This window comes from Oncorhynchus gorbuscha, linkage group LG13, assembly GCF_021184085.1.
Source record: "Oncorhynchus gorbuscha isolate QuinsamMale2020 ecotype Even-year linkage group LG13, OgorEven_v1.0, whole genome shotgun sequence".
NCBI classification, from domain to species: Eukaryota; Metazoa; Chordata; class Actinopteri; order Salmoniformes; family Salmonidae; genus Oncorhynchus; species Oncorhynchus gorbuscha.
The window spans coordinates 66,344,105-66,371,743 of NC_060185.1; the positions used below are offsets into that span (position 1 = coordinate 66,344,105).

At 41.2% G+C, this 27,639-nt stretch overlaps 2 protein-coding genes across 5 annotated transcripts; both read left to right on the forward strand.

The window, feature by feature from the left end:
* The first annotated feature begins 265 nt into the window (after positions 1-265).
* rab41 (RAB41, member RAS oncogene family) lies at positions 266-15,284 on the forward strand. 4 transcript variants are annotated; one of them, XM_046295431.1, is made up of 8 exons: positions 266-583; positions 9,850-9,908; positions 10,158-10,211; positions 11,342-11,447; positions 11,934-12,045; positions 13,022-13,115; positions 13,884-13,950; positions 14,863-15,284. In XM_046295431.1, exons 1-8 carry the CDS (start codon positions 505-507, stop codon positions 14,925-14,927), a joined length of 636 nt encoding a protein of 211 aa, XP_046151387.1. In that variant the 5' UTR covers positions 266-504; the 3' UTR covers positions 14,928-15,284. The 4 variants fall into 4 exon arrangements, with proteins under 4 accessions (XP_046151387.1, XP_046151385.1, XP_046151386.1 ...); XM_046295429.1 differs by lacking the exon at positions 13,022-13,115 and adding an exon at positions 12,579-12,672 and having other exon boundaries at positions 316-583; XM_046295430.1 differs by lacking the exon at positions 11,342-11,447 and adding an exon at positions 10,582-10,687 and having other exon boundaries at positions 318-583.
* Positions 15,285-17,200: 1,916 nt separating this feature from the next.
* Positions 17,201-26,914, forward strand: stard14 (START domain containing 14). Its single transcript, XM_046296558.1, has 6 exons — positions 17,201-17,672; positions 18,160-18,307; positions 18,734-18,837; positions 19,202-19,319; positions 19,467-19,519; positions 25,577-26,914. The coding sequence occupies exons 1-6, from the start codon at positions 17,487-17,489 to the stop codon at positions 25,781-25,783; spliced, it is 816 nt and encodes a 271-aa protein (XP_046152514.1). The 5' UTR covers positions 17,201-17,486; the 3' UTR covers positions 25,784-26,914.
* Positions 26,915-27,639: the final 725 nt, after the last annotated feature.

A 27,639-nucleotide genomic window follows, 5' to 3' on the forward strand; every position in this document is an offset into this window, starting at 1 on the left:
GTTGGATTTCTTGTGTTTATAGCCATGGTGGTTAACGGAGCGGAAGTCACAGATGGGTAAGGTAGTTGCAGCAGCAGAGAAATAGTTGGGTGTGAGAGATTTTAGTACAGAAGATCTACAGGGAGTTTTGAGGGAGGGTGTCCCATCCTCCCTGGCCAACAGCCTGGTGTAGAATCGTTTAGGGCCAAAGAAAAGAGGGATGGGGTTTTGGAGATGGTGTATAGGTAAGGTGCAGGTCTAGTTGGTGGTGCAATTTAAATATCTCCTTGAATTTTTTTTTTACCATAATGGGCAAGCCGTAATCCGATTTGCGAAAAGCAGCAATAAGCAGCACAGCGTCTAGTCTTCCGGAAATTCACACGAAGAAGAACATTGGCTAAACTCCATCGAAGAGTGGGTGTCTCGCTTTCTCTACTGTCTCTGGCTTTACTACCCTGCGACTCTTTCCTATCGAGACAACATAGAAAACAAGCCATACAGCTAGCTGTTTATCTTTTGATAAAGATGTCAACTACGACCGGCGGCGGAGAGTTTGGCAACCCCCTGCGGAAATTTAAACTCGTATTCTTAGGCGAGCAAAGTGGTAAGTGGAGGAGTATTTAGGGCATGTTATTTGTTTTGGGGCGTTTTGGTGAGTACTGGCATTAGCCTAACAGTACGGTAGCTAGTCAGGCCGAGGCAGAACGATGAGGCTTTAAACAACTCAGACGATGCCTCGTTAGGTTAGCTAGTAGGTATAATTTAGCCAATGACTATAACACGTAAAGGGAACTTGCTAGCTTTCCTATTTAATCAGGAAACTGTGTGGCTTGAGATGCCCAAGAAAATGCCTACGTATTTAGCTAGCCAAGTCATGCATACCCTGTAACTAAGTTGTCTAGCTACACTACTAGAACGTTACTGAATTGTCGGTGTCATTCATTAACGTTTGTTGAAGTTACACTTCTGCTGGGTAGTTAGACTTATTTAGCCAACTAGTTACGTGAATGTTTACTTGCCAGCTACTGTAGCTTCAGCTTGTGTAGCGTCATATAGCTAACTTTAACAGTTAGGTACTGTTAGCTAGCTAACGTTAACACTGCTAAGCCACGTCTGTCTGCAGAGGGGAGCCTAGTAACGCGTTAGTTTGGGTGGAAACGCACTGGGCCGCTTACAAACAAGACATGAGGCATATTATTTCCGCAGATAAATCTTAATTTAGATTTGCATAGACTCAAAACTGTTGATTTTGCAGTCCATTTTAGCTTGTTAGCTGTTTCCTCCATTCGTGGCTCCACCCTTGCCAGCTCAGCGCCGTGGGTCCAGTAGTCTATTGATTCGTTTTTAGATATGTTATCATACAAATAAACAATATGACCGCTTAACGCATGGTCACTGTCAGTATATTCAATTGTTTAAGGGCTAAATGCTCATAATAAAGCAACTCTGCATAGGCTACGTTTACTATTTCTCCCAAATTGCAGTTCCACAGATGCTCATGCATAATTTAGCAAATTGACAATTATATGGTACAGAATAATGCTGAGACTCAGATTTTTCACTTTATTGTATGCTAAACGAATAACAATGATTGTAAATTAAACAAACCATACGTCTGTATGCACAATGACGCTTTAGCACTTTCCACTGAAAATTAAGGGTCAGGCGCAGAGACCTCGGACTGCCGATAACGTTAGGTACTTAGAACCTCTGCCAAGAGTGTTGGCAGTTAACTTTTTGTTGTTCACATAGAACAGTTTTACCAAAGATAGGCAAAAACTACTTCTCTAATAGAAATATCGATCACACTTGTAGATGTCATGGCGACACTGGCTAGCTGCGCAGAAATAGGTCATCGGGTCTAAGGTAGTCTCGTGCCTAAATGCTCTTGTGCAGGACGTCAAATTAAAGACGTTCCTTCGATGTAGTTTTTGACGAAAATTTGTAATTTTCACGAGATTGGAGTAATGACACGTTCAACTACTTAAGACATTGGCTCAAATCTAGGTTGTGCCTTTAGATTTCGAGGAATTTGACTTCTCTAACCCCAAACCCCGGCCTGATCTGGTTCGTAAGCGTTCCCGTAAATCTCGCGATGTTGCGCCTCTGGGTTTAGTAAAGCTGCGGTTTTACCTCCGTTTTGAAATACTCCAGGCCACAAAGTGGGAGTAGTTTGTTTTGGCTTGTGCCTGCTGTAGCTAATGTAAGTTAACTAGCCAGCTGTGCTAATGTTATTGCTATTTGGCTCACTAGAATTTGTAGGAAGCCATTGTTGATACTCCAGTCATCTAGTTGTAGCTATCTGGTTAGTAACTAGCAACATAATTAAATAAAAATTGATTTGTTTTTGAATGAAGCAGCTGCCTGTTAGCTGGCAAGAGTCTGAGTAGATGGGTTGCTATGCTTTAGGGCAGTTGTCAACCTTTTCTGATTCAAGATCAGTTTGAGTCAAAAAGCAAGCAGAGATCTACTGCTCGGATTTAAAAAATATGAGTAAAAAAATGTAAGACTATGCAACAGTAACCTAAATAAAGACAGTTCTGTAGGAATGAGGTTTGTGTTAAGTGATATTTCAAGTCTCTTCAACCACTGAGGTGTGTGGTAATGCCCTGACAACGCACAGTCTTGCTTATAAAACACATCCCAACATTAGTGAATATTTCCTCCAGATTTTTTACTATTTGCTATGCTTGGCCTGCCAATGTTTTTCTTCTCAGACCTTATTATATTTCATAACTCGAGCTTTCATAAAAATATTTGATCAGTTGTATCACTTCCGAGGCACAACTCTGCATAAATGGAAATCATTTGCAAATAATTTGTTTATTTTTATTTTACTGGACTGATGGTACCTGCATCTGGTCATTACATTTACATTTAAGTCATTTAGCAGACGCTCTTATCCAGAGCGACTTACAAATTGGTGCATTCACCTTATGACATCCAGTGGAACAGTCACTTTACAATAGTGCATCTAAATCTTAAAGGGGGGGGTGAGAGGGATTACTTATCCTATCCTAGGTATTCCTTAAAGAGGTGGGGTTTCAGGTGTCTCCGGAAGGTGGTGATTGACTCCGCTGTCCTGGCGTCGTGAGGGAGTTTGTTCCACCATTGGGGTGCCAGAGCAGCGGACAGTTTTGACTGGGCTGAGCGGGAGCTGTACTTCCTCAGTGGTAGGGAGGCGAGCAGGCCAGAGGTGGATGAACGCAGTGCCCTTGTTTGGGTGTAGGGCCTGATCAGAGCCTGGTCAGTCAAGAGAGGGGGGGAAAAGCAGCAGCAGAGGGTCTGCCTCTCACGGTCCCTGCTCTCTCCCTCCCTCCCTCCGATAAGACTGACCAGAGAGAGGGAAGTCTTCCACCTAATGATGACACTCGAGTAGCATTGCATTATTTCTGCCTCATGCACAAATCCATGTTTCTATGACCAGAGTAAGTGAAATAATCCTTGATATTAAAATAAACATGATGAGCTGTTAATAATAAAATGCAGGCCTATCGATACTTGGCTACTAATTAATTGCAGATGCATTGCTGGTTGTAGTGCGAGTGGAAGTAGGGAGAAGCTGTTTTGTAAATGTGTTTGCCATATTCTTTGACAGTCTCTCAATGGTCATGGTTTTAAAATAAATGAAATCTCACATAGGCTAGTATGAAACTTTGCTGTGGGGTCGTGGATGCTTTAGGTATGGTGATTTGAGCTATCCTAGGTGCACTTCATTTAGCTCTCCCAGTCCCCCGGGTAGTCGGTTTATCCCTTCAGACAAATAAAGGTTAAAATTGGGAACACTCCCGACCTGGCGCACAGGGCTTCTGAATCAAGTGCACCTAGTGCCAACAGTGCAAGACAATTTATTTTTAAAAATTATTTAAAAAAAATGTAAAAGCATGCAAGGCTTTGTCGTTAGCTTTTCTACTGAAATGTTTGTTGATCGACTAGGTTGGTGACCACTGTTGTACTCTCATTCAAGGTTTATTCCATCGAGAATTACATCAGAAAAACAATAGCCCATACCCATGTCTTTACCATATACTGTTCAGATGTTACAGATGATTTACTCTGATAATTTAGCATGAATAGATTGTCGCGGCCATGGTCAAAAATAAGTTCTACGCTGCTCAGTAAAACTGTCCTGCTCCGCGAGCAGAACGGAGCTAATTTCCAACATCATCTGATAAGTTAGCTAGTGGCTGCAGGTTAGTGTGATAACATGGGCTTTTTCTAAATGAAATCCGCAGACTACAAACAAAATTGGGCATATATACTGAACTAAAATATAAATGTAAAATGCAACAATTTCAAAGATTTTACTGAGTTACAGTTCATTTAAATTAATTAGGCCCTAATCTATAGATTTGACATGACTGGGAATACAGATATGCATCTGTCACAGATACATTAAAAAAAAAAAAAAAGTAGGGGCATGGATTAGAAAACCGGTCCGTATCGGGTGTGACCATTTGCCTCATGCAGTGTGACACATCTCCTTTGCATAGATTTGATTGTGGCTTGTGGAATATTGTCCCACTCCTGTTCAATGGCGGTGCGAAGTTGTTGGATATTGGCGGGAACCGGAAACACGCTATCATACATGTCGATCCAGAGCATCCCAAACATGCCCAAAGGGTGACATGTCTGAGTATGCAGGCCATGGAAGAACTGGTACATTTTCATCTTCTAGGAATTGTGTACAGATCCTTGTGACATGGGGCCATGCATTATCACGCTGAAACATGAGGCGATGGCGGCGGGTGAATGGTACGTCAATGGGCCTTGGTATCTCTGTGCATTCAAATTGCCATTTGATCAAATGCAATTGTGTTGGTTGTCTGTAGCTTATGCCTGCCCATTCCATAACCCCACCACCACTATGGGGCACTCTGTTGACATCAGCAAACCGCTCGTCCATACGACACCATACATGTGGTCTGTGGTTGTGAGGCCGGTTGGACGTGCTGCCAAATTCTCTAAAACAACGTTGGAGGTGGCTTATGGTAGAGAAATTAACATTAAAATTAACTGGCAACAGGTCTAGTAGGACATTCCTGTACTCAGCATGCCATTTGCGCACTCCCTCAACTTGAGGCGTTGTGTGAAAAAACTGCCCATTTTAGAGTGGCCTTTAATTGTCCCCAGCACAATGTGTACCTGTGTAAGGATCATGCTGTTTAATCCGCTTCTTGATATGACAAATCTGTCAGGTGTATGGGTTATCTTGGCAAAGGAAAAATGGTCACTAACAGGGATGTTAACAGATGTTGTGCACAACATTTTTGAGAAATAAGCTTTTTGTGCGCATGGAAAATTTATGGGATATTTTATTTCGGCTCATGAAACTGGGGAACAACACTCTACATGTTGTGTTTTATATTTTTCTTCAGTGTATATATTTATAAAGCTAACAGACTGAATTTCAATGTCTACCCTCCCTGAATGCAATCTGTTGCAGTTTTCATGGTGTATTTTGGAATATTTCCCTTTAAATCGCCATTGATATGGCCTCTCAATTTTGATTGATCACCAATGAAAGCCAAGAATCTGGGGATGAAAATGACAAGGGTATGAAGTTGATTTTGATTGGTCCAAAGCATGGAAATGTCTCCCAACACCAACAATCGAAGAGACAACCAAGAGCTGCGCGGTCTAAACTTGAATCGGTCACCTCAAACTAGTTGATCAATATTGTTAAGTAAATGTACAAGCATATTAAGGTTATATTGTAGAGAATAATTTAATGAATAACTGTAGGTGATCTATGATGAGTGCGAAATAGGGCTGACCCCATTTAGTCGATTGTTTAGTTTAGCGGTCGCAAATATATATGTCATGCCTTATGAGACACCTGTCTCATTTGCACCTGTCTCAGTGGACAGTCTAAGAAGAATGGGAGTGTGGCTCTCCAGATGACACTCCCTCCCGTGGATTGGTGCGCATTCATTGTTTCATAACTTCATTGTGTGAATTGTTTGCCCTTTGAGTGTTTATCAATACCCCATTACATATATCACCTGTAGTACATTTACCATTAGTCCCCATCAAACAATGCAGATTAGAAATCATTTACAGTAATTTCTGTTAATGCATTCAATATATTATTAGTCTTATTGTTCTCATTGTTGGAGTGGACAAGTTGTTTGCAAGGCTCAACCTATGCTACACTGAGAAACAAGTGTTTTATTTCATTCAAGTTTTTAAAATGTAATTTCTTCATTGTCTTTTGTTTGGAGAGCTCCTGTCAATGTTGAGTATGGCTGTGCATTACGCATAGAAGTTGCCCTAGGCTACCTGGTCTATGTGCAAATATGCCCATTTGAGGATGTCTGCAAGTATTTCTGATCATCTTAACTCACTACCACTAAAGCTATGGAGCTTCTCAAAGTAATTTTTTCTTCACCTCAAACAGCAAAACAGAGCTCACCCAAAAAGAACATGGAATACAAATAATTGAACAGATAATTTACCAACAGTTGTTCAAAAATTAACTTTCAGTTAGTTTAATCGCTCAGCACTACTACTAGGCTTTGTTTGATTTGATATGTTCCTTGATTACTCACATCCTATCTCTGCAACTAATGGAGGAGAAGGTACAAGGTCCCTCCTCTCTGACCACCTTCTCCAATGGGTTTTTGAGGAAGGATTAATTAAGAGCCTAGCAGTCACCTGTCAACTAGCTCACGTGCTACACAATCACCCCTCTGCTACACTCACTGACCTCTTTCTCTGCATCAACCTCAGCAGCCAGCAGTGTTGCCAACTTAGTGACTTTGTTGCTATATTTAGCAAGTATTCAGACCCCTTGAGTGAGACATTTTTTTTAAATTGACTTGTGACAAATCTAGCGACTTTTTCTGGTGTTTTTGGAGACTTTTGGAGAGACTGACGTGAAAGCACTATAGTTCTTACTCTTCTCAATGAGCAGCTGTTGCTGCCGTGGGCCCCACCCCTGTTCCAAAGCACTCACAGGCAGCCCAGTCCTCGCGCTGCAGTCAGAGCAAATGTGCACCCCTTCCTTGTCCAGACTGCAAATGAATCGCGCATGCGGGAAGCCACCACTGGCTGATCCAGTCCTGGCTTACATTCAGGGCGGGATGTAAATGCAAAATGTTCTTTGTCTAAAATAAATCACTGCACAAAAATAAATCACTGCATTTGACTCACAGCCTCAGTCACTTACTCACCTTGTCCACTGTGTGTGTGCCTCTCTGTGACAAAAGCTAAACATCTAGCTGGCTAGCTCATGTCTCAGTCTAAACTGTACACTCAAAAATACAGAAAGGAGTTGGAATCAAACCCTGAATTCAAAGGCTGGTTGAAGCTGTTTATTGGAGATGATACACGGGCATACTGCCTGTATTGTAAGGCTGATTTCTACACCAAACTTTGATGTAAAAAAAACACAAACTAAAAAACATACTCAAAAGGCAAAGCCTTAACAGTTCCACCCAAAACAAGCTGCCATTTATGGTAAAAAGTGGCTTTAGCTATCACTGTTCAATGCTGGCATGTGATCACATTGGAGAAGCATGTAGAGCTGCTTTCTCAGACTCCACTGCTGCTATCCTCTTCAAAATGCACAGGACAAAGTGCACAGAAAGGATTAAGGTGTTCTAGCACCATACTTTCTGAAAAAGTTGGACGCAGATGTGGGTGACCAGTGTTTCAGCCTCCTCAATGAGTCCACAGATGTAAGTGTTTCTAAGTACCTGGGGGTTGTGATAAGGTACTTTAGTGATACCAAGCAGACAATTGTATCAACATTTCTTGGGCTTGTTGAGTTGGAGGGAGGAGACGCAAATCTATAGCCCGTGCTGTTGTGGCTTTCCTCGAAGTGTTGTCTTAAAGAGAATCTCCTGGGGATAGGGACTGACAATCCCTCTGGGATTAACAATGGAGTCTATAAAGTACTGAAGGAGGAGTATGGCCTCAAATATTTAGTTCTTATTCGCTGTGTGCCACTGTAACAGTATAATTTTAAACCGTCCCCTCGCCCATACCCGGGCGCGAACCAGGGACCTTCTGCACACATCAACAACAGTCACCCACGAAGCATCGTTACCCATCGCTCCACAAAAGCCGCGGCCCTTGCAGAGCAAGGGGAACTACTACTTCAAGGTCTCAGAGCAAGTGACGTAACCGATTGAAACGCTATTTAGCGCACACCGCAAACTAAGCTAGCCGTTTCATTGACCTTCCTCCTCTTTCCGCAGCAACCAGTAATCCGGGTCAACAGCATCAATGTAACAGTATAATTTTAAACCGTCCCCTCGCACGAACCAGGGACCTTCTGCACACATCAACAGTCACCCACGAAGCATCGTTACCCATCGCTCCACAAAAGCCGCGGCCCTTGCAGAGCAAGGGGAACTACTACTTCAAGGTCTCAGAGCAAGTGACGTAACCGATTGAAACGCTATTTAGCGCACACCGCTAACTAAGCTAGCCGTTTCACATCCGTTACACCACTCTCTGCAGCTTTTTTATTTTACCTTTATTTAACTAGGCAAGTCAGTTAAGAACAAATTCTTATTTTCAATGACAGCCTTTAACTACCTGTTCAGGGGCAGAACTACAGATTTGTACCTTGTCAGCTCGGGAGTTGAATTTGCAACCTTCAGGTTACTAGTCCAACGCTCTAACCACTAGGCTACCCTGCCGCCCCAGCTTGCTCGTTCGTAGTTCCTCTCTCCTACAGCATCCATCACAATTACATGCGCATGGTAAATTATGTAAATTAGGAGATGACGACATTTAGCGTCTCCCAGCGACTTTTTGGACAGCCAATAGCTACTTTTCTTACTGAGAAGTTGGCAACACTGGCAGACAGAAAAAAAGACTGACCTGTGTCAATCTAGCACCCACATAATTTATTGTGTCTATTTAATTCTGATCACACAAATACACGTTTTGAAGTTTCGACCAATCAATATATATTTTTTTAAATCAGAGTCCTTGTGCAAAGAGAATTACGTTTTGACATGTATTTAGTAGTTCCCTCTAATTGACATGCGTTTCCCCTACATTCTATAGCAGTGAGTGAACGCCCTATGTGTTGCGATGCTAACGTTAGCTAGCAATCGAACTGGTATTGACAGTATGGGATAATGGAGAGTGAATTACATTTTCTTCACCTTGCTAAATGGCTAGCATTTAGTGTTGTGTGCATTGTGCTGCATTTACCACCCCATTCGGTTTGTTTGTCTGACTGCCTGGCTAAGTTAGCAAGCTAACGCTAATGTGCAGGTGCACAATATCAAACTGAACCTAACAAAACAATCCTTCAAGCACACAATTTATTAGCTAGATGTAAAAACTTGCTTGAGAAAAGTGATGTAATGCGGCTTTATTATTGTAGTTAGAACAATTCTGACGTGGTGGATTACACTGGGAAAAGTGCATTTTTGTTATATACTTCTGTTGGCTTCGCGTATCGGTTTGTGCTCTCTGATTGGTTCAAAGTCAAGTACTTGGCCACTGACGAGCATTGCGATTCTACAAGTAGAAGCGGCCGGTTCGTCCGTACACACCAGGGGCGTCTTTTGTTCTAGCAAGAAAAGGAACGGCCTCCTACTTTGCTAAGTAACTAGTCAGATTTCTTGGTGTGCCTGCACCATTACAAAGAACATTGCTGTTGTTAGCAGACTTTGCATCTGCGCTGTTCTGTAAACACGTTTTTGTAAAAATGTTTGTGGAAATTGTCATAAGTCGTCATTGTGCGTAGTTGTATGGTTTATTTAACTTTGCAATCATGGGTTTTTGTTTGACGTACATTTTGTATGTGACAAATTAGTCTCTGTATCATTCTGTTACTGTGGAATTGCCTAAATGTCAAAATGTAAACCAAATGCTCTCTGCTCTGCATGTCTGTCTTTACAGTGGGGAAGACATCACTTATCACCAGGTTTATGTATGACAGCTTTGACAATACCTATCAGGTACATTACCTCATCTCAAGTACAGTACTGGTTATTTATTGCATGTAAATTCATGTGTAATACTATTCTAAGCTCTCTTGGTTCTTTTGCTTGGGGGAAATGTTCTGTTTTTCTAACCTGATAGTAGCTTGCATAAAATCTGCTACAAAGCTGAAAAAGAATAAGGACACAGGGCCATCCCTTTTCTGCTTTTTGTTGAATATAGTATGGTCATGTGATGTTTGAGAATTTTAAAAAATTGTCTTGCAGGCTACAATTGGCATAGACTTTTTATCGAAAACGATGTACCTGGAAGATCGTACGGTAAGTACCACTTTTGTTTCTATGTCATTGCATCACTTGGAGCCTTTCATTTGAAACCATTTCATGTGTCCCTTGAGTTTGTGCCCATGCATAAATATTGTATATCCCTCTACATGCCACTGTCAAAAATGGGCTTAGTTAGTCCGCTTTTTATCTCATCCCAACTAGACTGCTTGTTTAGTATGGACGTCGAGGAACTATAATTTGCAGTTTAATTATAATTTTTCATGTTTTCTTTCCTGCCATGATTCTGTTTTTAGTTCCATCATCACTATAAGTTTTTTTTTTCTCTGTCCACCCCTCCCCTCCATCCCCATGGCTGGGTTTCGAACTGTGTCCGCTCCTCGGTTTGTTGCGCGGTTGGCCACAGATTCGTCTCCAGCTGTGGGATACGGCCGGGCAGGAGCGGTTCCGCAGCCTCATCCCCAGCTACATCAGAGACTCAGCCGCTGCTGTGGTGGTTTATGACATAGCAAGTAGGTATCAAGTCCCTGCCCTTCTCTCAGTGGATGGAAGGGGAGAACAGGGCAAACAGTATTTCCACAGCTTGGCAACGTCACTGGACTGTAGCAATGAGTTGAACCAGACTTGCTTGTGGTCAGTGAGGAACCAGATCAGGAAATAGGCTATTGGTGCTTCAGGGCTTCCTTTCCCTGCAAATTATATGCTACTCTAAAGTGAGTAGATGTTGTAGATGACTTTGTTAGTGCAATGTTTCCTCTACGTTTTTCCCAATAGGTGCAAATAGGCCTATAGAGGGGGATGATGGAACTCTCAAGCTCAGTACATCCAGTGGTGCTTGTGGAAATGTTGTCCCTAAAGGGGCTTTTCTAAGGAATAGGGAGAAGGCTCGCAGAGGTTACCAGCAATGTTTGGTTGACTTTAATTGCACCAAAAGCATTGATTTGGAACATTTGCCTTCCATAATAGGGCACTAAAAAGGATCAACATTGGGAACAGGTCATCTGCTAGCTGCATGGGGAAAGCTTTTCCTATTCCAGGATGCATGATCATTTTTTCACCTCTGCTGCCTTGCTGTTCTCTTGCAACTCTTTTTTACGTCAATCCTCTTCTTCATTTTCCCCTTTCCGTCTGTCCCGTTTCTCCTCCTCCTCCATCCCAATCCCCAGGTCCGGCTTCAGCTCTGGGACACTGCTGGACAGGAGCGTTTCCGTAGCCTCATTCCCAGCTACATCCGCGACTCCACCATTGCTGTGGTGGTTTATGACATCACCAGTGAGTCAGAGCCTCCTGGCCTAGTTAGAGCTGTGCCCTCATCACTGTAGGGGTTGTGGGCCACTGGGACATTACATTGGGAAGGAGGTTGTCATCTTCTATAACACAGTAGCAAATCACAACAGCTTTCAGTGTATGAGTAGTGTTAACTATTATTGGAGGCTGTCGGTGTCACTATACCATGTAGGGACTTTAATGATGCAACTTCATGGGGATTAGGGAGTTTTCCCTTGTATTAACAGTGGTGTGGGGACTAATTCCTTTCTGTGCTTAAACTTAACTTACTGTTTACTTTTGCTTACTAACACCTGGCTACTCTACTGAAATCAACTGTACTTCCAATGAAGAGCAACGACTGTTCTGATTTGCAAATGTGTCTAACTTTATTAATAACCCTTTCACTGCAGAGTTCATACCTCACACGATATTTAAAGTGGTCATGCTAATTTTGTATGCGTTCCAAGTTGCTCATTTTCTTCCCCTCAGATCTCAATTCATTCCAGCAAACCTCAAAGTGGATTGATGACGTCAGAACAGAGAGAGGAAGTGATGTTATTATCATGCTTGTGGGAAACAAAACAGACTTGGCTGATAAAAGGTACATTGTGTGTGTGGCGAGCGTAGTTGGTGTGGTGGTAAACAGTAATGTGGTCCCTGAACTAAATGTCGACATATTTTGACAACCGTTGTGTGTGTAAAGCCTTTGTCGAAGCCTGGTTCCTCCCTCGTCCCTTGAATGTATATACATTTTCATATGTTTTCTGATTTTGATCTGTTGAACTCCATGCTGGAGTTACTCGGTTTCTGATATGTAACTTTCAAAAACAGAAATCATCCCTGTAATATGCATCATACAGGGATGATTTCTGTATTTTGAAAGTAACATATCTTGAAACTTGAGTGCTGACAAGCAACTTTTTTGGACTACGTCAACAATTGACTAATGAAACAAATACCAAAATATAATTTTGGGGTGGAGTTTTCCTTTTTTGTTTTTGTCAAATTTTAAGTTTTATTTATTTATTTTGTTCCCTCTCCCCGGTGTCTCCCCATGTCACTTTGATTTGGTGTCCACTCCCAACCCACTGCCACCACCCTCCCCTTCTGTCCCTCCCCCTGGGACCATGGCAGACAAGTATCTGTTGAGGCTGCAGAGAGGAAAGCTCGTGAACTCAATGTGATGTACATAGAGACCAGTGCCAAGGCTGGCTATAACGTCAAACAGGTGGGTGTCTAGCTACCACCAGCAGGTGTACAAACAGCCTCCAGAACGGCTCATTATGCTCTGCCTGCCTTAGGAAGAATAATTTGTGATGTACCACGTGGATTAGAGGTTTAATGTGGAACGAGTGATTGTACTGTTTGTGTCAAGCTGTTTGATCTTCTCAGCAAAGCTGCTTCCTCTCCTATCCCTTTGTTCCTCAGAGATGAGACCAAACTAACCTCTTTCTAACCAAAAACTGGAATCTCTTGAGCTCGTTCTTTTTTTCCTCTCTCCATCTCTCCCTTCACCCTCTGCCTGTCCTCTTTCATGTCTGTCTATCTCTCCGTCCTCTCGGCGGTGGCCTGAGCAGACAGATCACCACGGAAGAGGGCGAGCAGAGAGCTAAGGAACTGAATGTCATGTTCATTGAAACCAGCGCAAAGACTGGCTACAATGTCAAACAGGTAGAGCTTCTGTTCACTCAGGATAGTCCAGCCCAGTCTGCCCTCCTAGTGTCAGCTGCCTCTTTCACAACTTATAGTTTTCCCTCCTCTCTCTCTTCACCTGGCTCCTCAAGACTTGTCCACCTAGTCCTTTCTACATTGTGATTCCCCTCAGTGCTCAAGTCATGTTGTCAATCCTGTCCAATGCTTTAGAACGCTTCAGCATCAGTTTTACTGCACTGTCTGGCTCCATGTTGTTGTTGGGTCTTTCTCTTATTTTGCCTTGTTTCACAAAATGTCTGCTTCTCACTGTTTGGCATTGTATCATGGACATTTTATGGGCATAAAATATGAACAATTACATGGCAACTTGTGACAAGTTAACAAGAAAATGTTAAATATTCTGTAGGGGAATTTTCTTGCATTGTTTTTAGTGTTATCGAGACATCTTCCAAGATTTGAATATGTAATAAATAACCATACCAGTTTTGTCCAATGCATGTAGCCTTATGTACAAATATATGTTGTATGTTTATTTTAAATGGAAATATAAATATTGACTTTCCAATAGATGTTACTATATACTCTGAGAATTCAAAACATTAAGAACACCTGCTCTTTCCATGACAGACTGACCAGGGGGGGGTGCGCGCAACTCAATATTAGGAAGGTGTTCCTAATGTTTGGTGTACTGTAGTTCATCACTGTCATGTGGCCAATTTTACGTTATTGATGCGCTGTGTGGTATGGCTGTTTTTATCCACGGGTTATTTTCTTGTGGTTCCTTAGCTGTTTCGCCGTGTTGCTGCAGCCCTACCTGGGATGGATAGCACACCAGAGAAGAGCAAAGAGGACAGTATCCTTTCACAAGGGGGTTAGACCCGAGGCAGAATGATTTGGAGCAAGTTTGAGCTCAACATGTAAATCAACGCTCAAGAAATGCTTTAGTAGTTAAGTTTCTATCCAATTAACAGAATTTCATGCTCATGTTAAAACATCTGCATTAAACAGGACGCACGTTAAAACATGTTTTCCCACCAGAGATGTTTCCATCAAATGGACTTGTTGCTGATCAAACGCTGTGCGTGATGACGTTGTGCACATAAAAATGGTTTTGTCACACAAAATGTTGTGTTAAATAGTGAATGTGTCCACTCTGGTCTTGGCTCTCTAGCCAACAGCTGGCAGATTCAGTTTGGGTATGGCTTACATGATGTCATTATTATGGACAAAAGAGTAAGATTATTTTTGTCAAACTGCAGCCAAGCATCGATCATGTCACCAGAATAAGACGCTCAATATTTATTGGAAAGAGCATCAAGGTCATCACCTTGCACTTTCACCACCCTGTGAAGATAATCACTTATTTCAGCTGTAGCCTAATAAACTGCATGCTTTCCCGATTCGTAGTGGGAGGACCATACAACATATCGTCACATGACTCCAAGTTTACTTCAATATGATGGTCATTATATAAATATTTGCTCATAAAAGCGTTTCTACCGCCACTAATTTATTTGAGATAGATCCCACCTTGCCTAGCGTAATTTGTTTTGTAGACATTTGGAAAGTTTTTTTATAGAAACATTTGCTGTTTTTATCAGGCCTGTCGTGCAATTTTTGTACTTAATTGCATAAAAAGGTTGGATGGAAACATAACATAGAATCAGGTTATCTATTCCATATGGATTTCATTTTGGTTAAATTTGGAATGTCATTAAAAAAATATGAATAATATTTGATATTATTCCTTAACCATCTCTCTCAGTGATCGATATCAAACTGGAGAAGCCACCAGAGATGGCAGTGACGGAGAGCAGCTGCTCCTGCTAGTAAACACCCACCCTCCTCTCCACCAACAGCTTGTCTCTCAGTGGCCACTCTCCCCACCCATGGCTCACTGCCATCGACCTGAGAACCTCGACCCCCCCTTCGACTCAGTGACTTTTCAGAGTAACTGTGTGGATGTGCTATTACTCTGTATTTAACAGATATTAAACTATATTAAAGGTTAAAAGTCGAACACAGAATTGTTTGAAAGCTGAATATGTTCAGCTTTTCATCCAACTGCATGGCATTATATAGGATTGCAGACTGACATAGCTAATTGCTCTCGGGTTATTGCGTTGTTGTGAAGTGATTATTGTTTGAGATTATTTAAGTGACTATTAAAGGGATACGGTCTCAGTCCCTTGGATCTTTGCTTTTATTTCCAATGGCGAGTCTGGAGTGGGTCAACTAATTCTAGCTCCGTGATAAACAAAGTGATTCACAAGGTTTTGATATATTTTGTTCTAAAAAGATTCCCCTCTAAACTATGAATATTATTTCCTCTCATTGTTGGCTCAAATCAAAGCTATTCATTTAGGCCTACTGGTTTATGGGACCATGAATAAGGGACATTATCAGGACATTTTCAAGGCATGAACAGCCAAAGAACTTCATTTAGGATTACTGTAAGTAATCGACTGATGATTTCAATGGCAACTTTTTTTGTTATTTTGTCAGGTCTCCCAAAGAGGATGCTGCAGAAAGGATGTATAGCCAATCATTAAGAAAATAAGGATTTGCATTTTTAGAAAAGGGACATGATCCCAAATTCATTGTAGTGGAAAATACTAACCTAAATCTATTGATATACACTTTGAAACGATAAATCTGTCACAGCGACTTACGTTCAAATAGCAGCACACATGCTAACTCATCTAGTGTCTGAGGAGAAGAGGGGTTTTAAAGTTCATATATGAGCCTATGGAGTGAGCAGGTGTCAAAGCTTTTTACACACTAAATGGAAACATGCATTGGGCCCATACGATGTCTGCCTACTCACCCTCCAATTGATGTATATTGTTGTCTTGTTTTCGTTACACTATTGCAGGAACGGTGTGCTCATCATGCAGGTTTCATAGATGGTTAAGAAAAAACGATGCCTTGCTTGTTTGTTCACCAACGTTGTGCACTGAATCAAGACCCAACATTGTAAAGATGGAGAGGCCTGCTGACAGTAGTTCTGTAGAGGTAGCTAGAGTTGGTCCTCAGATACAGATAACGCTTCCTAACACCCTTGCTGTGAAAATAAGTGCAGTGAAGTTAATCTTTAGCGCTATTGCCTGTTTACGACCGTTGGTTTTGTGTTTATTTATTTTGAAACACAAGCAACCGTAAAATTGCCTTGTATTCTTAACCAAAATGAGTTGCTCCACCCCTGTCCTTTAACACGTTCTCACACACACACCAACTAAACACAGCCATAAATGTCCCACCACCACACACCAATGCATTCGCTGATACATTTTTACAAAAAAATGTAGATGAGTATTTAATTACGTCGAACAACTGTCTTTAACTTAACAGCTGTTCTATTTTCCCTCACTGACTGAGTACTCAACTGAACTGTGTGCTATTCTGAAGTGTCTGTCCATTTGAAATATGTAGTGTTTAGCAATGTGTGTGTGAATAATGTACTATCTGCTGTATAAAAAAGGTGCATTAAAGAACACCGAAAGGTATCACATGAAATAAAGAGATTTCACCAAAGGTGTTCCAAGTTTCATTCTTTTATGAATATGATTGATTTAGATTATTTGGATAGGCCTACTTTTACATGCACGTTATTTTCGAAATTGTCATTTGAAACTGTTCCTACTAGTGAATAATGTCAGATTGTTGAGCAGCACGGTCTTGTTTCAAATACTTCAGTCAATATATATATATATATATTGATTTGTAATGTATATTTTACCTCTTTTTCATCCATTTCTTATTGTATTGCGGGTCAAAGGTTATTAGCCCTAATGAATGACATGTTGCCTAATCCATAGATGTATGGGCCTAATCATGCAATTCACAGTGCATCAGTTACCAACGGGCCAGTTTCTGTGCCACGAGGACGGATATTTTTGTTGTTGCATAAGATATTATGCAATTTCAATACGACACAGCATTTTTGCATAATATATTGTGCATTTACTATACGACACATTGAGTTTTATCGTGACTTCTTTGCCAAACAAACTCCTGCATTTATTACTTGATATAGTTTGTTGAAAGGGGCGTGGCCATGTTGAGAGGGGTGTAAAACTGCAGGTAAAGAACACCCTACCCTGGATTTTTAAGTACGAAACACACAAAGGGTTCTAGATAAACTGGAATCTGGGTAGGTAAGGAATCTAACACAACAATCCAGTCCAACTTGATATGCTAATCAGTGAGTAGAAAACCGGATTTATCTCACTGTCAACTACTAGAATAGCATTTTGTTAGAGGCAAGAGGGTCGGAGTGGATACACAACATCAATTCAGTGACCTGTAGCATTTCGCTTCTTCTTTTGCTCGTTAAGTAGGCTACCGCTTTTTCATTCATTCATAAAGATTTATTGTTGGATATAAATTATGTCTCGAGTTCTCTCGGGAATTATACCAGACGAGGCAGTCTTTGCAGACTTCAGAAGACAAGCCTTGTCAACGGACAACTGGTACAGCAAATATGACAAGAACGGGATGGAGGTCTGGGTCGAGGTGGCCCCTGTAACATCCCCTCAAGGAAACAAAAACGTCCCAAAAGTTCACAAGATAAAAGTAAGGAAATCTTGGTTTGACTCAACTGTCAATTTGATACACTGTAATCTAAAACTAACAGTATGAAGTCATGGCCATGGATCAGTCGAGTTGACAACATTTTTATTTTTAATTTCAGTCAATTTAAACTTTAAATTATAAACAATAATAGGGGCATGCTGTATTCCATCACGAATATCATAGTCTGAATAGACATTGCATTATAATGTATCCAATGTATCTCAATCTCTAGCCTTTTGACATTTCCATGTCCCTTGGAGACAGCATGACAGTTTTTCTGTTTTCCACCACAACCCTTTTGTTTTTGTGGCAACATTATCACAAGAACATCTAGGGCGTGTTTCCAACTTTCCATTATCATTGGTTTATCTGGTGTCATATTTTATTACAGTGAGTACGCAACAGATGAGAGCAGATCTAGAGACAGATCTAATTCATGTATTATTTTACTCCAATAATCAATTTACTTTTGCTGTTTGTATTTCAGTGCAGAATGACCATAAAAGATGTGTCGGCCGCCACAATGTACGACGTCCTTCATGATGGACAGTATCGCAAGAAGTGGGACCCCACCATGTTGGAGAGCTTTGACATTGCCCGTCTCTCACCTAATGCCGATATGGGTTACTACTCATGTGAGTTCCTCTTATCTGCTAGAGATACGTGTGCTGTTCCACATTCCTCTCTGTTGTTTTATCTCTTCTCTCAGTGCAAGAACTTGAAGGGTCAACTTTAATAATGATTCACTTTAAACCACAGGTTCAAACATGACCACAGGTGAAAATGTGAAATAAATCTGGTATAAAGTCTCATATTAAGATTCACTTCACTTTCCCCTTGCTTTAAGGAATCCCTTCCTCCATGGTACCCCTTCACCGAATCTACAGGAGTTCAGACAAGGCATGAGTGACCTGTTTTTCAGAGTGTATTTAGTCAACACAAGAGTTCAGTTGCTGCCTCTGAATCTTTGGCTACCCTGACATTGAAAAGGGGGGGGGGGGTGTTGTAAATGAGAAATCTTTCCTCAAGTTGTTTTAAATTTGTTGTCCTGTTTTTTTCAGGGCTGTGTCCGAAGCCACTGAAGAACAGAGATGTGGTGACGCTGCGTTCGTGGCAGGTGACGGACGACGAGTATGTGATCATTAACTGCTCAGTCAAACACCCAGTATGTACGCCATGCACCTCCACCTCCTCTGTCTGTAGACTTTGGCTCTTAGCAACCATCCAGTCTGCAGTTACTAAGAGTTACAGAATGTGATATCCGTGTACATATACGAGGACAATTAGCTGACGTTGAGCCATAGGAATGGTAGAGCCGAGACTCATTGCAATAAAAACATCATTTATTATTATTCATCCACATTTAAACCACCTCATCATGTATAAAGTGTTTCTCACTCAATATTTGCCTGTAACAGTATGGACGCAGCATATGACAGGGTTGTTACATGAATGTGTTTCTTGTCATTCACATGGCTTCAGAGTATGCAAGTGATAACGTCTCAGTTGATTTGGTTATTTCTTCACAGAAATATCCTCCCAAAAAGGACCTTGTGAGAGCCATCTCTCTCCTGACTGGCTACCTAGTGAAGGCCATAGGACCCAATAGCTGCTCCTTTACCTACCTCTCACAGGCTGACCCCAAAGGTGAGACCCACCTTCGACTGACCTGTTTCAAATCCTATGCTTCAGTTGTCTTTTCTTTGCTGAAAGATATTTGATACAGAGTATGTTACACTACCGGTACCAAGAGTTGCAGTGATTATGGATTATTTGGTTCATTCTGTATTTCAGGTTCTCTTCCAAAGTGGGTGGTGAACAAAGCGTCTCAGGTTCTGGCTCCCAGGGTACGTGAATGACCTCAGACAACATTGATTTGACCTCAGACAACATTGTTATTAATCTCCCTTCGGCTAAAATCTTTAGCTTCTTTGTGTTTGACGACAGAGTTATAACTGGTTTTTAATTGAGCTCCAGTCAGCCAATACCTGAGTGTGTGTTAGAGCTACAGTGATAATTCTTGTCTTTGAACTAGGTAGTAAAAGTGTGCGAATCGACGCACAGCGAGTGTGGGATTCAAGTCTCCTTAAATGACAATAGTAACCATAGAAACCCACTGGAAGGTCCTGCGCAGCTTTTTGACAATGTAGTCTCTCAGGCAGAGCAACTGACGTTCAGTGGCCCTGTAGAACTCGTTTTCCTGGTTTCGTAGCACGTGCAGCATTAAACTATTTAGGGCAAGGTGTATCTTTGTGTGTGAAACCAAGATTGTGTGTGTGCCTCATAGCTGTGATTGAATGTAAACCTTGACCTACTGATTAATGATCAACAGCTGGCTGCTCTTCAAAAGCCTGTTTGAATAGCACCCCACTTACGTGCATTGTAACATCATTATATTATATAAGTTAGTAAAACACAAATGATAGCCCTTCTTACATCGGCTGATATATCAAAGTGCTGTACAGAAACCCAGCCTAAAACCCCAAACAGCAAGCAATGCAGGTGTAGAAGCACGGTGGCTAGGAAAACCCCCCTAGAAAGGCCAAAACCCAGGAAGAAACCTAGAGAGGAAGCAGGCTATGAGGGGTGGTCAGTCCTCTTCTGGCTGTGCCGGGTGGAGATTATAACAGAACATGGCCAAGATGTTTAAATGTTCAGCATGGTCAAATGACTAGCATGATCAAATAATAATAATCACAGTATTTGTCGAGGGTGCAACAAGTCAGCCGATCATTCAGAGTATCTCTACCGCTCCTGCTGTCTCTAGAGAGTTGAAAACAGCAGGTCTGGGACAGGTAGCACGTCCGGTGAACAGGTCAGGGTTCCATAGCCGCAGGCAGAACAGTTGAAAGTGGAGCAGCAGCACGTCCAAGTGGACTGGGGACAGCAAGGAGTCATCATGCCAGGTAGTCCTGAGGCATGGTCCTAGGGCTCAGAGAGAAAGAGAGAATTAGAGAGAGCATACTTAAATTCACACAGGACACCGGATAAGACAGGAGAAATACTCCAGACATAACAGACTGACCCTAGCCCCCCGACACATAAACTACTGCAGCATAAATACTGGCTGAGACAGGAGGGGTCCGATGATACCCCCGGATAGGGCCAAAAAGGCAGGATATAACCCCACCCACTTTGCCAAAGCACAGCCCTAGAGGGATAACTTCAACCACCAACTTACCATCCTGAGACAAGGCCGAGTATAGCCCACAAAGATCTCCGCCACGGCACAAGCCAAGGGTTGAAGTTGAAAGTATTCACATTCCTTGTTACAGCCTAAATCCAAAATGGCTTTTTTCACACATTTACACACAATAACCCATAATGCCAAAGTGAAAACGTGTTTCAGAAATTTTTGCAAATTTATTGAAAATGAAACACATAAATATCTCATTTACATAAATATTCACACCCTTGAGTTAATACTTTGTAGAAGCACATTTGGCAGCGATTACAGCTCTGTCTTTCTGGGTAAGTCTCTAAGAACTTTCCACACCTGGATTAAGCAACATTTTATTATTTTCATAATACTTCAAGCTCTGTCAAATTGGAACCAAATTGAACCAGGTTTTACTCTAGGATTTAGCCTGTGCTTAGCTCCATTCCGTTTCTCATTTTTCCTGAAAAACTCCCCAGTTCTTAACAATTACAAGCATACCCATAACATGAGGCAGCCACCGCTATGCTTGAAAATATGGAGAGTGGTACTCAGTATGGTGTTCTATTGGATTTGCCCCAAACATAACACTTTGTATTCAGGACAAAATTGAATTGCTTTGCCACATTTCTGTCAGTATTACATGCTGAGCACACTGCCTGTGTCGCGTGCGCGAGTGTTGCAAAATAAATGTACACATGTTATTCAATCATTGCACCCACACTGCTTGCGCGCCTCAGCGAGCATCTGCGTGGCAAGGCGCTAAAATAGAAATAGGTTCTATTTGTGACGCTCAACATGTTACAAGTCTGGCCTCTCCCATCTCCCCATTGGTTTTTAAGAGCATATACCACGTGCCATCTCCTCATTGGTTTTAAGGGACATATACACATGTGAGAGATTGAAAGATGAACTGACGACCACATTCCAGTCGGTTGTAGTAATGCACCATAGAGTTGGTTGCCAATAGCCATTTGAAGTCCAAGGAGGAAAAAAGAAGCCTGAGGACGGAGGATAGATGGCAGAGAAAGGAATTCGGTTTACCATTTTATCTGTGGATTAACTGTCGGAGTAGAGGACCTTGTGCATTTCAGGTAAAATAACAACCCAATGTTTAAATCCCACGACAAATTAGCTAGCAACAGAAAGCTAGCTAGCTAATTGCCATAAATGTTTAATGCTTTTCAACCTGTCCCCAAATTAATATAATTGATTCAGAGTTTGTTTTGATATTTCAACCTGCGTGGCCTGATTGTGTCTGGTGTGGGAGTACAAAATCATCATGCACGCGATGGCGCACTTAGGCGCACGCTCGCATTCGGTTTGGTTAGCATGTTACTTTAGTGCGTTGATGCAAACAGGATGCATATTTTGTAAGATTTTTATTATGTACAGGCTTCCTTCTTTTTACTCTGTCAATCAGGTTAGAATTGTGGAGTAAATACAATGCTGTTGATCCATCCTCAGTTTTCTCCTATCACGGCCAAGTCACCATTGGTGAAGTAAAGTCCCTGAGCGGTTTTCCTCCTCTCCGGCAACTGCGTTAAGAAGGATGCATGTATCTTAGTAGTGACTGGGTGTATTTATACATCTTTAAAAGTGTAATTAATAACTCCACCATGCTCAAAGGGATATTCAGTGTCTGCTTTTAAAAAAATGTATCCATCTGCCAATAAGTTCCCTTCTTTGCGAGGCATTGGAAAACCTCCCTAGTCTTTGTGGTTGAATCTGTTTGAAATTCACTGCTGGACTGAGGGACCTTACAGATAATTGTGTGTGTGTGTGGGGGGGGGGGTACAGAGATGAGGTAGTCATTCAAAAATCATATTAAACGCTATTATTGTACACAGAGGCCATGCAACTTATTCAGTGGTGGAAAAAGTACACAATTGTCATACTTGAGTAAAATTAAAGATACATTTAATAGAAAATGACTCAAGTAAAAATCACCCAGTAAAATACTTTGTGAGTAAAAGTCTAAAGGTATATGGTTTTCAATATACTTAAGTATCAAAAGTAAATGTAATTACGAAAATCTAATTTGAAATTACTTACAGTTGAAGTCGGAAGTTTTCATAAACCTTAGCCAACTACAATTAAACTCAGTTTTTCACAATTCCTGACATTTAATCCCAGTAAATATTCCCTGTTTTAGGTCAGTTAGGATCACCACTTTATTTTAAGAATGTGAAATGTTAGAATAATAGTAGAGAGAATGATTTATTTCAGCTTTTATTTCTTTCATCATATACACTCTATTAGTATTTGGTAGCATTGCCTTTAAATTGCTTAACTTGGGTCAAACATTTTGGGTAGCCTTCCACAGGCTTCCACAGGCACGCTTTTTCAGTTCTGCCCACAAAATTTCTATAGGATGAGGTCAGAGCTTTGTGATGGCCACTCCAATACCTTGACTTTGATGTCCTTAAGCCATTTTGCCACAACTTTGGAAGTATGCTTGGGGTCATTGTCCATTTGGAAGACCCATTTGCGACCAAGCTTTAACTTCATGACTGATGTCTTGAGATGTTGCTTCAATACTGTATATCCACATAATTGTACTTCCTCATGACGCCATCTATTTTGTGAAGTGCACCAGTCCCTCCTACAGCAAAGCACCCCCACAACATGATGCTGCCACCCCCATGCTTCACGGTTGGGATGGTGTTCTTCCGCTTGCAAGCCTCCCCCTTTTTCCTCCAAACATAATGATGGTCAAGTTCTATTTTTGTTTCATCAGACCAGAGGACATCTCTCCAAAAAGTATGATATTTGTCCCCATGTGCAGTTGCAAACCGTAGTCTGGCTTTTTTATGCCGGTTTTGAAGCAGTGGCTTCTTCCTTGCTGAGCGGCCTTTCAGGTTATGTTGATATAGGACTCGTTTTTACTGTGGATATAGATACTTTTCTACCTGTTTCCTCCAGCATCTTCACAAGGTCCTTTGCTGTTGTTCTGGGATTGATTTGCACTTTTCGCACCAAAGTACGTTCATCTTTAGGAGACAGAATGTGTCTCCTTCCTGAGCGGTATGACAGCTGCGTGGTCCCATGGTGTTTATACTTGCGTAAAATTGTTTGTACAGATGAACGTGGTACCTTCAGGCGTTTGGAAATTGCTCCCAAGGATGAACCAGACTTGTGGAGGTCTACAATTTTATTTCTGAGGTCTTGGCTGATTTCTTTTGATTTTCCCATGATGTCAAGCAAAGAGGCACTGAGGTAGAAGGTAGACCTTGAAATACATCCACAGGTACACCTCCAATTGACTCAAATGATGTCAATTAGCCTATCAGAAGCTTCTAAAGCCATGACATCATTTTCTGAAAAGTTCTAAGCGGTTTAAAGGAACAGTCAACTTAGTGTATGTAAACTTCTGACCCACTGGAATTGTGATAAAGTGAATTATAAGTGAAATAATCTGTCTGTAAACAATTGTTGGAAAAATTACTTGTTTCATGCACAACGTAGATGTTCTAACGGACTTACCAAAACTATAGTGTGTTAACAAGGAATTTGTGGAGTGGTTGAAAAACTGGTTTTATGCAAACCAGACTGCACAGTTTCTTGTTTTTTAAATTTGACTTACGGATAGTCAGTGGCACACTCCAACACATTTTGACATACTTTACAAAGGAATTCTTTGTGTTTTGTGAGTCCACCAGATCAGAGGCAGTAGAGATGACCAGGGATGGTCTCTTGAACATGATTTTCTTTAGGAATGTAATGAATTCAAAGTAACAGTTGTCAAAAAATATAAATAGGAAAGTACAGATCCCCCCCCCCAAAAAAAATACTTAAGTAGTACTTTAAAGTGTTTTTACTGAAGTACTTTACACCACTGAACTTATTATGTGACTTTACACCTGAACTTATTTAGGCTTACCATAACAAAAGGGTTGAATAGTTGACTCAAGACATTTCAGCTTTTCAGTTGTAAAAAAAAAAATTAAAAACATAATTCCACTTTGGCATTATGTGGTATTGTGTGTAGGCTAGTGACAAACACATCTACATGTAATCCATTTTAAATTCAGGCTGTAGCATAACAAAATGTGAAAAAGTTCAGGGGTGTGAATACTTTCTGAAGGCTCTGAGTATACAAAACAGTAAGAACACCGGCTCTTTCCACGTGAATCCAGGTGAAAGCTATTATCCCTTACTGATGTCACTTAAATCCACTTCAATCAGTGTAGATGAAGGGGAGGAGACGGGTTAAAGAAGGATTTTTAAGCCTTGAGAAAATTGAGACATTGATAGTGTTAGTGTGTGTGTGCGCCATTCAGAGGGTGAATGGGCAAGACAAAAGATTTAAGTGCCTTTGAACGGGCAATGGTAGTAGGTGTCGAGAACTGCAACACCGCTGGGAATTTTCACACTCAACATTTTCCTGTGTGTATCAAGAATGGTCGCACCACCCAAAGGACATCCAGCCCATTTGACACGACTGTGGGAAGCATTGGAGTCAACATGGTGGGGTGGTGCGCAACTCAATATTAGGAAGGTGTTCTTAATGTTTTGTACACTCACTATACAAAACATTAAGAACACCTTCCTAATATTGAGTTGCGCACCACCCCACCATGTTGACTCCAATGCTTCCCACAGTCGTGTCAAATGGGCTGGATGTCCTTTGGGTGGTGCGACCATATGCCTCTGGGCAGAACTGTATAAAAGTGCAATAAGTGAGGGGGAAAAACTAGGCTGGGGCTCAGCTCTAGGTCTTTGACACCCTCCTCTCTCCCTGCAGGTGCTGAAGTGTGTTCACAAGGCTGGCCAGAGCTACCCTGACTGGAAGAAGCAGAACTCTCCGGATCAGAAGCCCTGGTTGTACCCAGAGCAGAGCATCCTGCCCATAATGGACCCATCTGAGCTGACCATCCAGCGGGCGGACTCTCTGGAGAACGTTGACGAGAGCACACAGCTTGACATCCAGGAGGGCGAGGATAGCAGCTGAGCACATCTGTCAGAGGGGATGAAACCTAGCCAAGAGAGCATATATGGACACGCTCACAGACTTAAAGACTGGAGTCTTTGACCTCTCCATGGCACTTGATCCCAATCTTTAAAGTCTCCGATCTACCCCCAATTAATTTAGAATTTATCCTGTTTTGACCTTTATAAACCACCATTTGTGTCTTTATGGGTGATCAAGAGAATGAACTGTTTACATCTGTTTGGCCATATGAAGCGGAAACGTCATACCAATGAGTGGCAATTCTGGTTCATCCACTCCGCTTGAACTGAACTGATAATTATTTGCCACCTAACTGTGCCAACTCCGCCGACAGTGCACTGGCAGAAGAAGTGTTAGATACTAGGACCTGGTTGTTGTTGATTGTGATATGCAGCTACTTTTAGAAACATCAGCAGCATCAGGTCTATTATCAATTTCATATGTTTGGAATCAGTCAGAACAAAGTTGAAGAATAGACAGGATTGGCTGTTTGATATCCTGAGTATAAATGAAAGTCAATAGAGGTGTATTTGTATGTTCTGTTTAAAAAATAAACATGTTGTGGGAAACTTATTTATTGAGCTACATTGTATAGACTACTATTCTCCTGATCAACGTGCACGTGGTAGCTAAGAGTATGGGTCAACCTCCACATGGATAGACAGAGTGTCTATCCATGTGGGTTCTCATATCAATATTTATTGAAATGTTGTGCAATCTGGGAGGGAGTCAATGGAGTTAATTCCATTGCTAGTTATGTACACTTGGGGGTTATGTATGCCTTGGTCTTACTGTAGGCACTGAATAAATGATCCAATGGTGACTTAATTCAATGGAAATCTTTTCCGTAATATCACACTTAGCATTGTATCAAATGTACAGAGTGAGTTATTCATTTATTAACTGAATGGTACGATAGATATATATTTTTTGTGTTATTACCTGAAGGATTGGAATTGCCGTCATAGATCTTACCCCTTTAAAGTGTATTTATTGTCATAAAGTTACTTTCAAATAATGTCATGACAGAGCAAGCAAGGATCTCGAAGTTAGCCTTGCAAACTGAGCTGTCAAACTTGACGTTGAAGACAAATGATTGGAACTTTTTGTTATAATAAATCTCAGATAAGATTCACGTGTATGTGCGTAATTACTTTGTTTTGCTTTGTCAGTCAGGATGTCTTTATGGTGAGTCAGTCAACACAAACTCAAAGTGGAACAATGAGTTATTCTACTGTCGTGTCACTGGAGCAATAGAAGAAGGCCTGTTTTTGGTGTTGGTGTTATCAGGGCAGCTGCATGTGTAGCATGGTCTGATTGGCCTACATGTTGAGTCTGCTTCTGTAGCCATGTAGTAATGATTCTTTCATTGAAGAAAGCATATAAAAGCATATCAAATTAGGTTACTGAGAAGCTTGAGAGGCTTGATTTATTTAGTTTTCGACAAGAACATGATCTGTGAAGTGGGTCAGGACATATAGAGTATCCTGACTCCATCTGTACGGGCATTAATGGACACGACAGTGATTTAGAGTCACTATCCCATCTATTTCAGACATGTTAAAACAGATTTGGAACTCATTCTGTGCTGACAATTTATTAGTGAGGGACCATGAACTGTGGCACAGAACACAAAATGTGATTTTGTTTCATGTATTGAGCTTCATACAAGGCAATTGGTGTCGCCATAGTTGAATGAGGAATGTTGGCACCTTAAAAGTCGACAGGTTATGTGAAATATAGTTTACGGTAGTTAATAACACTAACAGTTAGTAGTCTGAAACAGTGCCTGCATCTTATATAACCTCTAAACATTTCATACATATTTTACACAGAATAAAGGCATTATCAGGTCC

Excerpts from the sequence above, each read along its gene's own strand:
- stard14 (XM_046296558.1), top strand. The coding sequence starts at position 17,487 with ATGTCTCGAGTTCTCTCGGGAATTATACCAGACGAGGCAGTCTTTGCA. Across the intron at positions 18,308-18,733 it reads CGATATGGGTTACTACTCAT|GGCTGTGTCCGAAGCCACTG; the intron begins GTGAGTTCCTCT and ends TGTTTTTTTCAG. Across the intron at positions 19,520-25,576 it reads CTCAGGTTCTGGCTCCCAGG|GTGCTGAAGTGTGTTCACAA; the intron begins GTACGTGAATGA and ends CTCTCCCTGCAG.
- rab41 (XM_046295431.1), top strand. The coding sequence starts at position 505 with ATGTCAACTACGACCGGCGGCGGAGAGTTTGGCAACCCCCTGCGGAAA. Across the intron at positions 9,909-10,157 it reads GCTTTGACAATACCTATCAG|GCTACAATTGGCATAGACTT; the intron begins GTACATTACCTC and ends ATTGTCTTGCAG. Across the intron at positions 13,951-14,862 it reads AGAGAAGAGCAAAGAGGACA|TGATCGATATCAAACTGGAG; the intron begins GTATCCTTTCAC and ends CATCTCTCTCAG.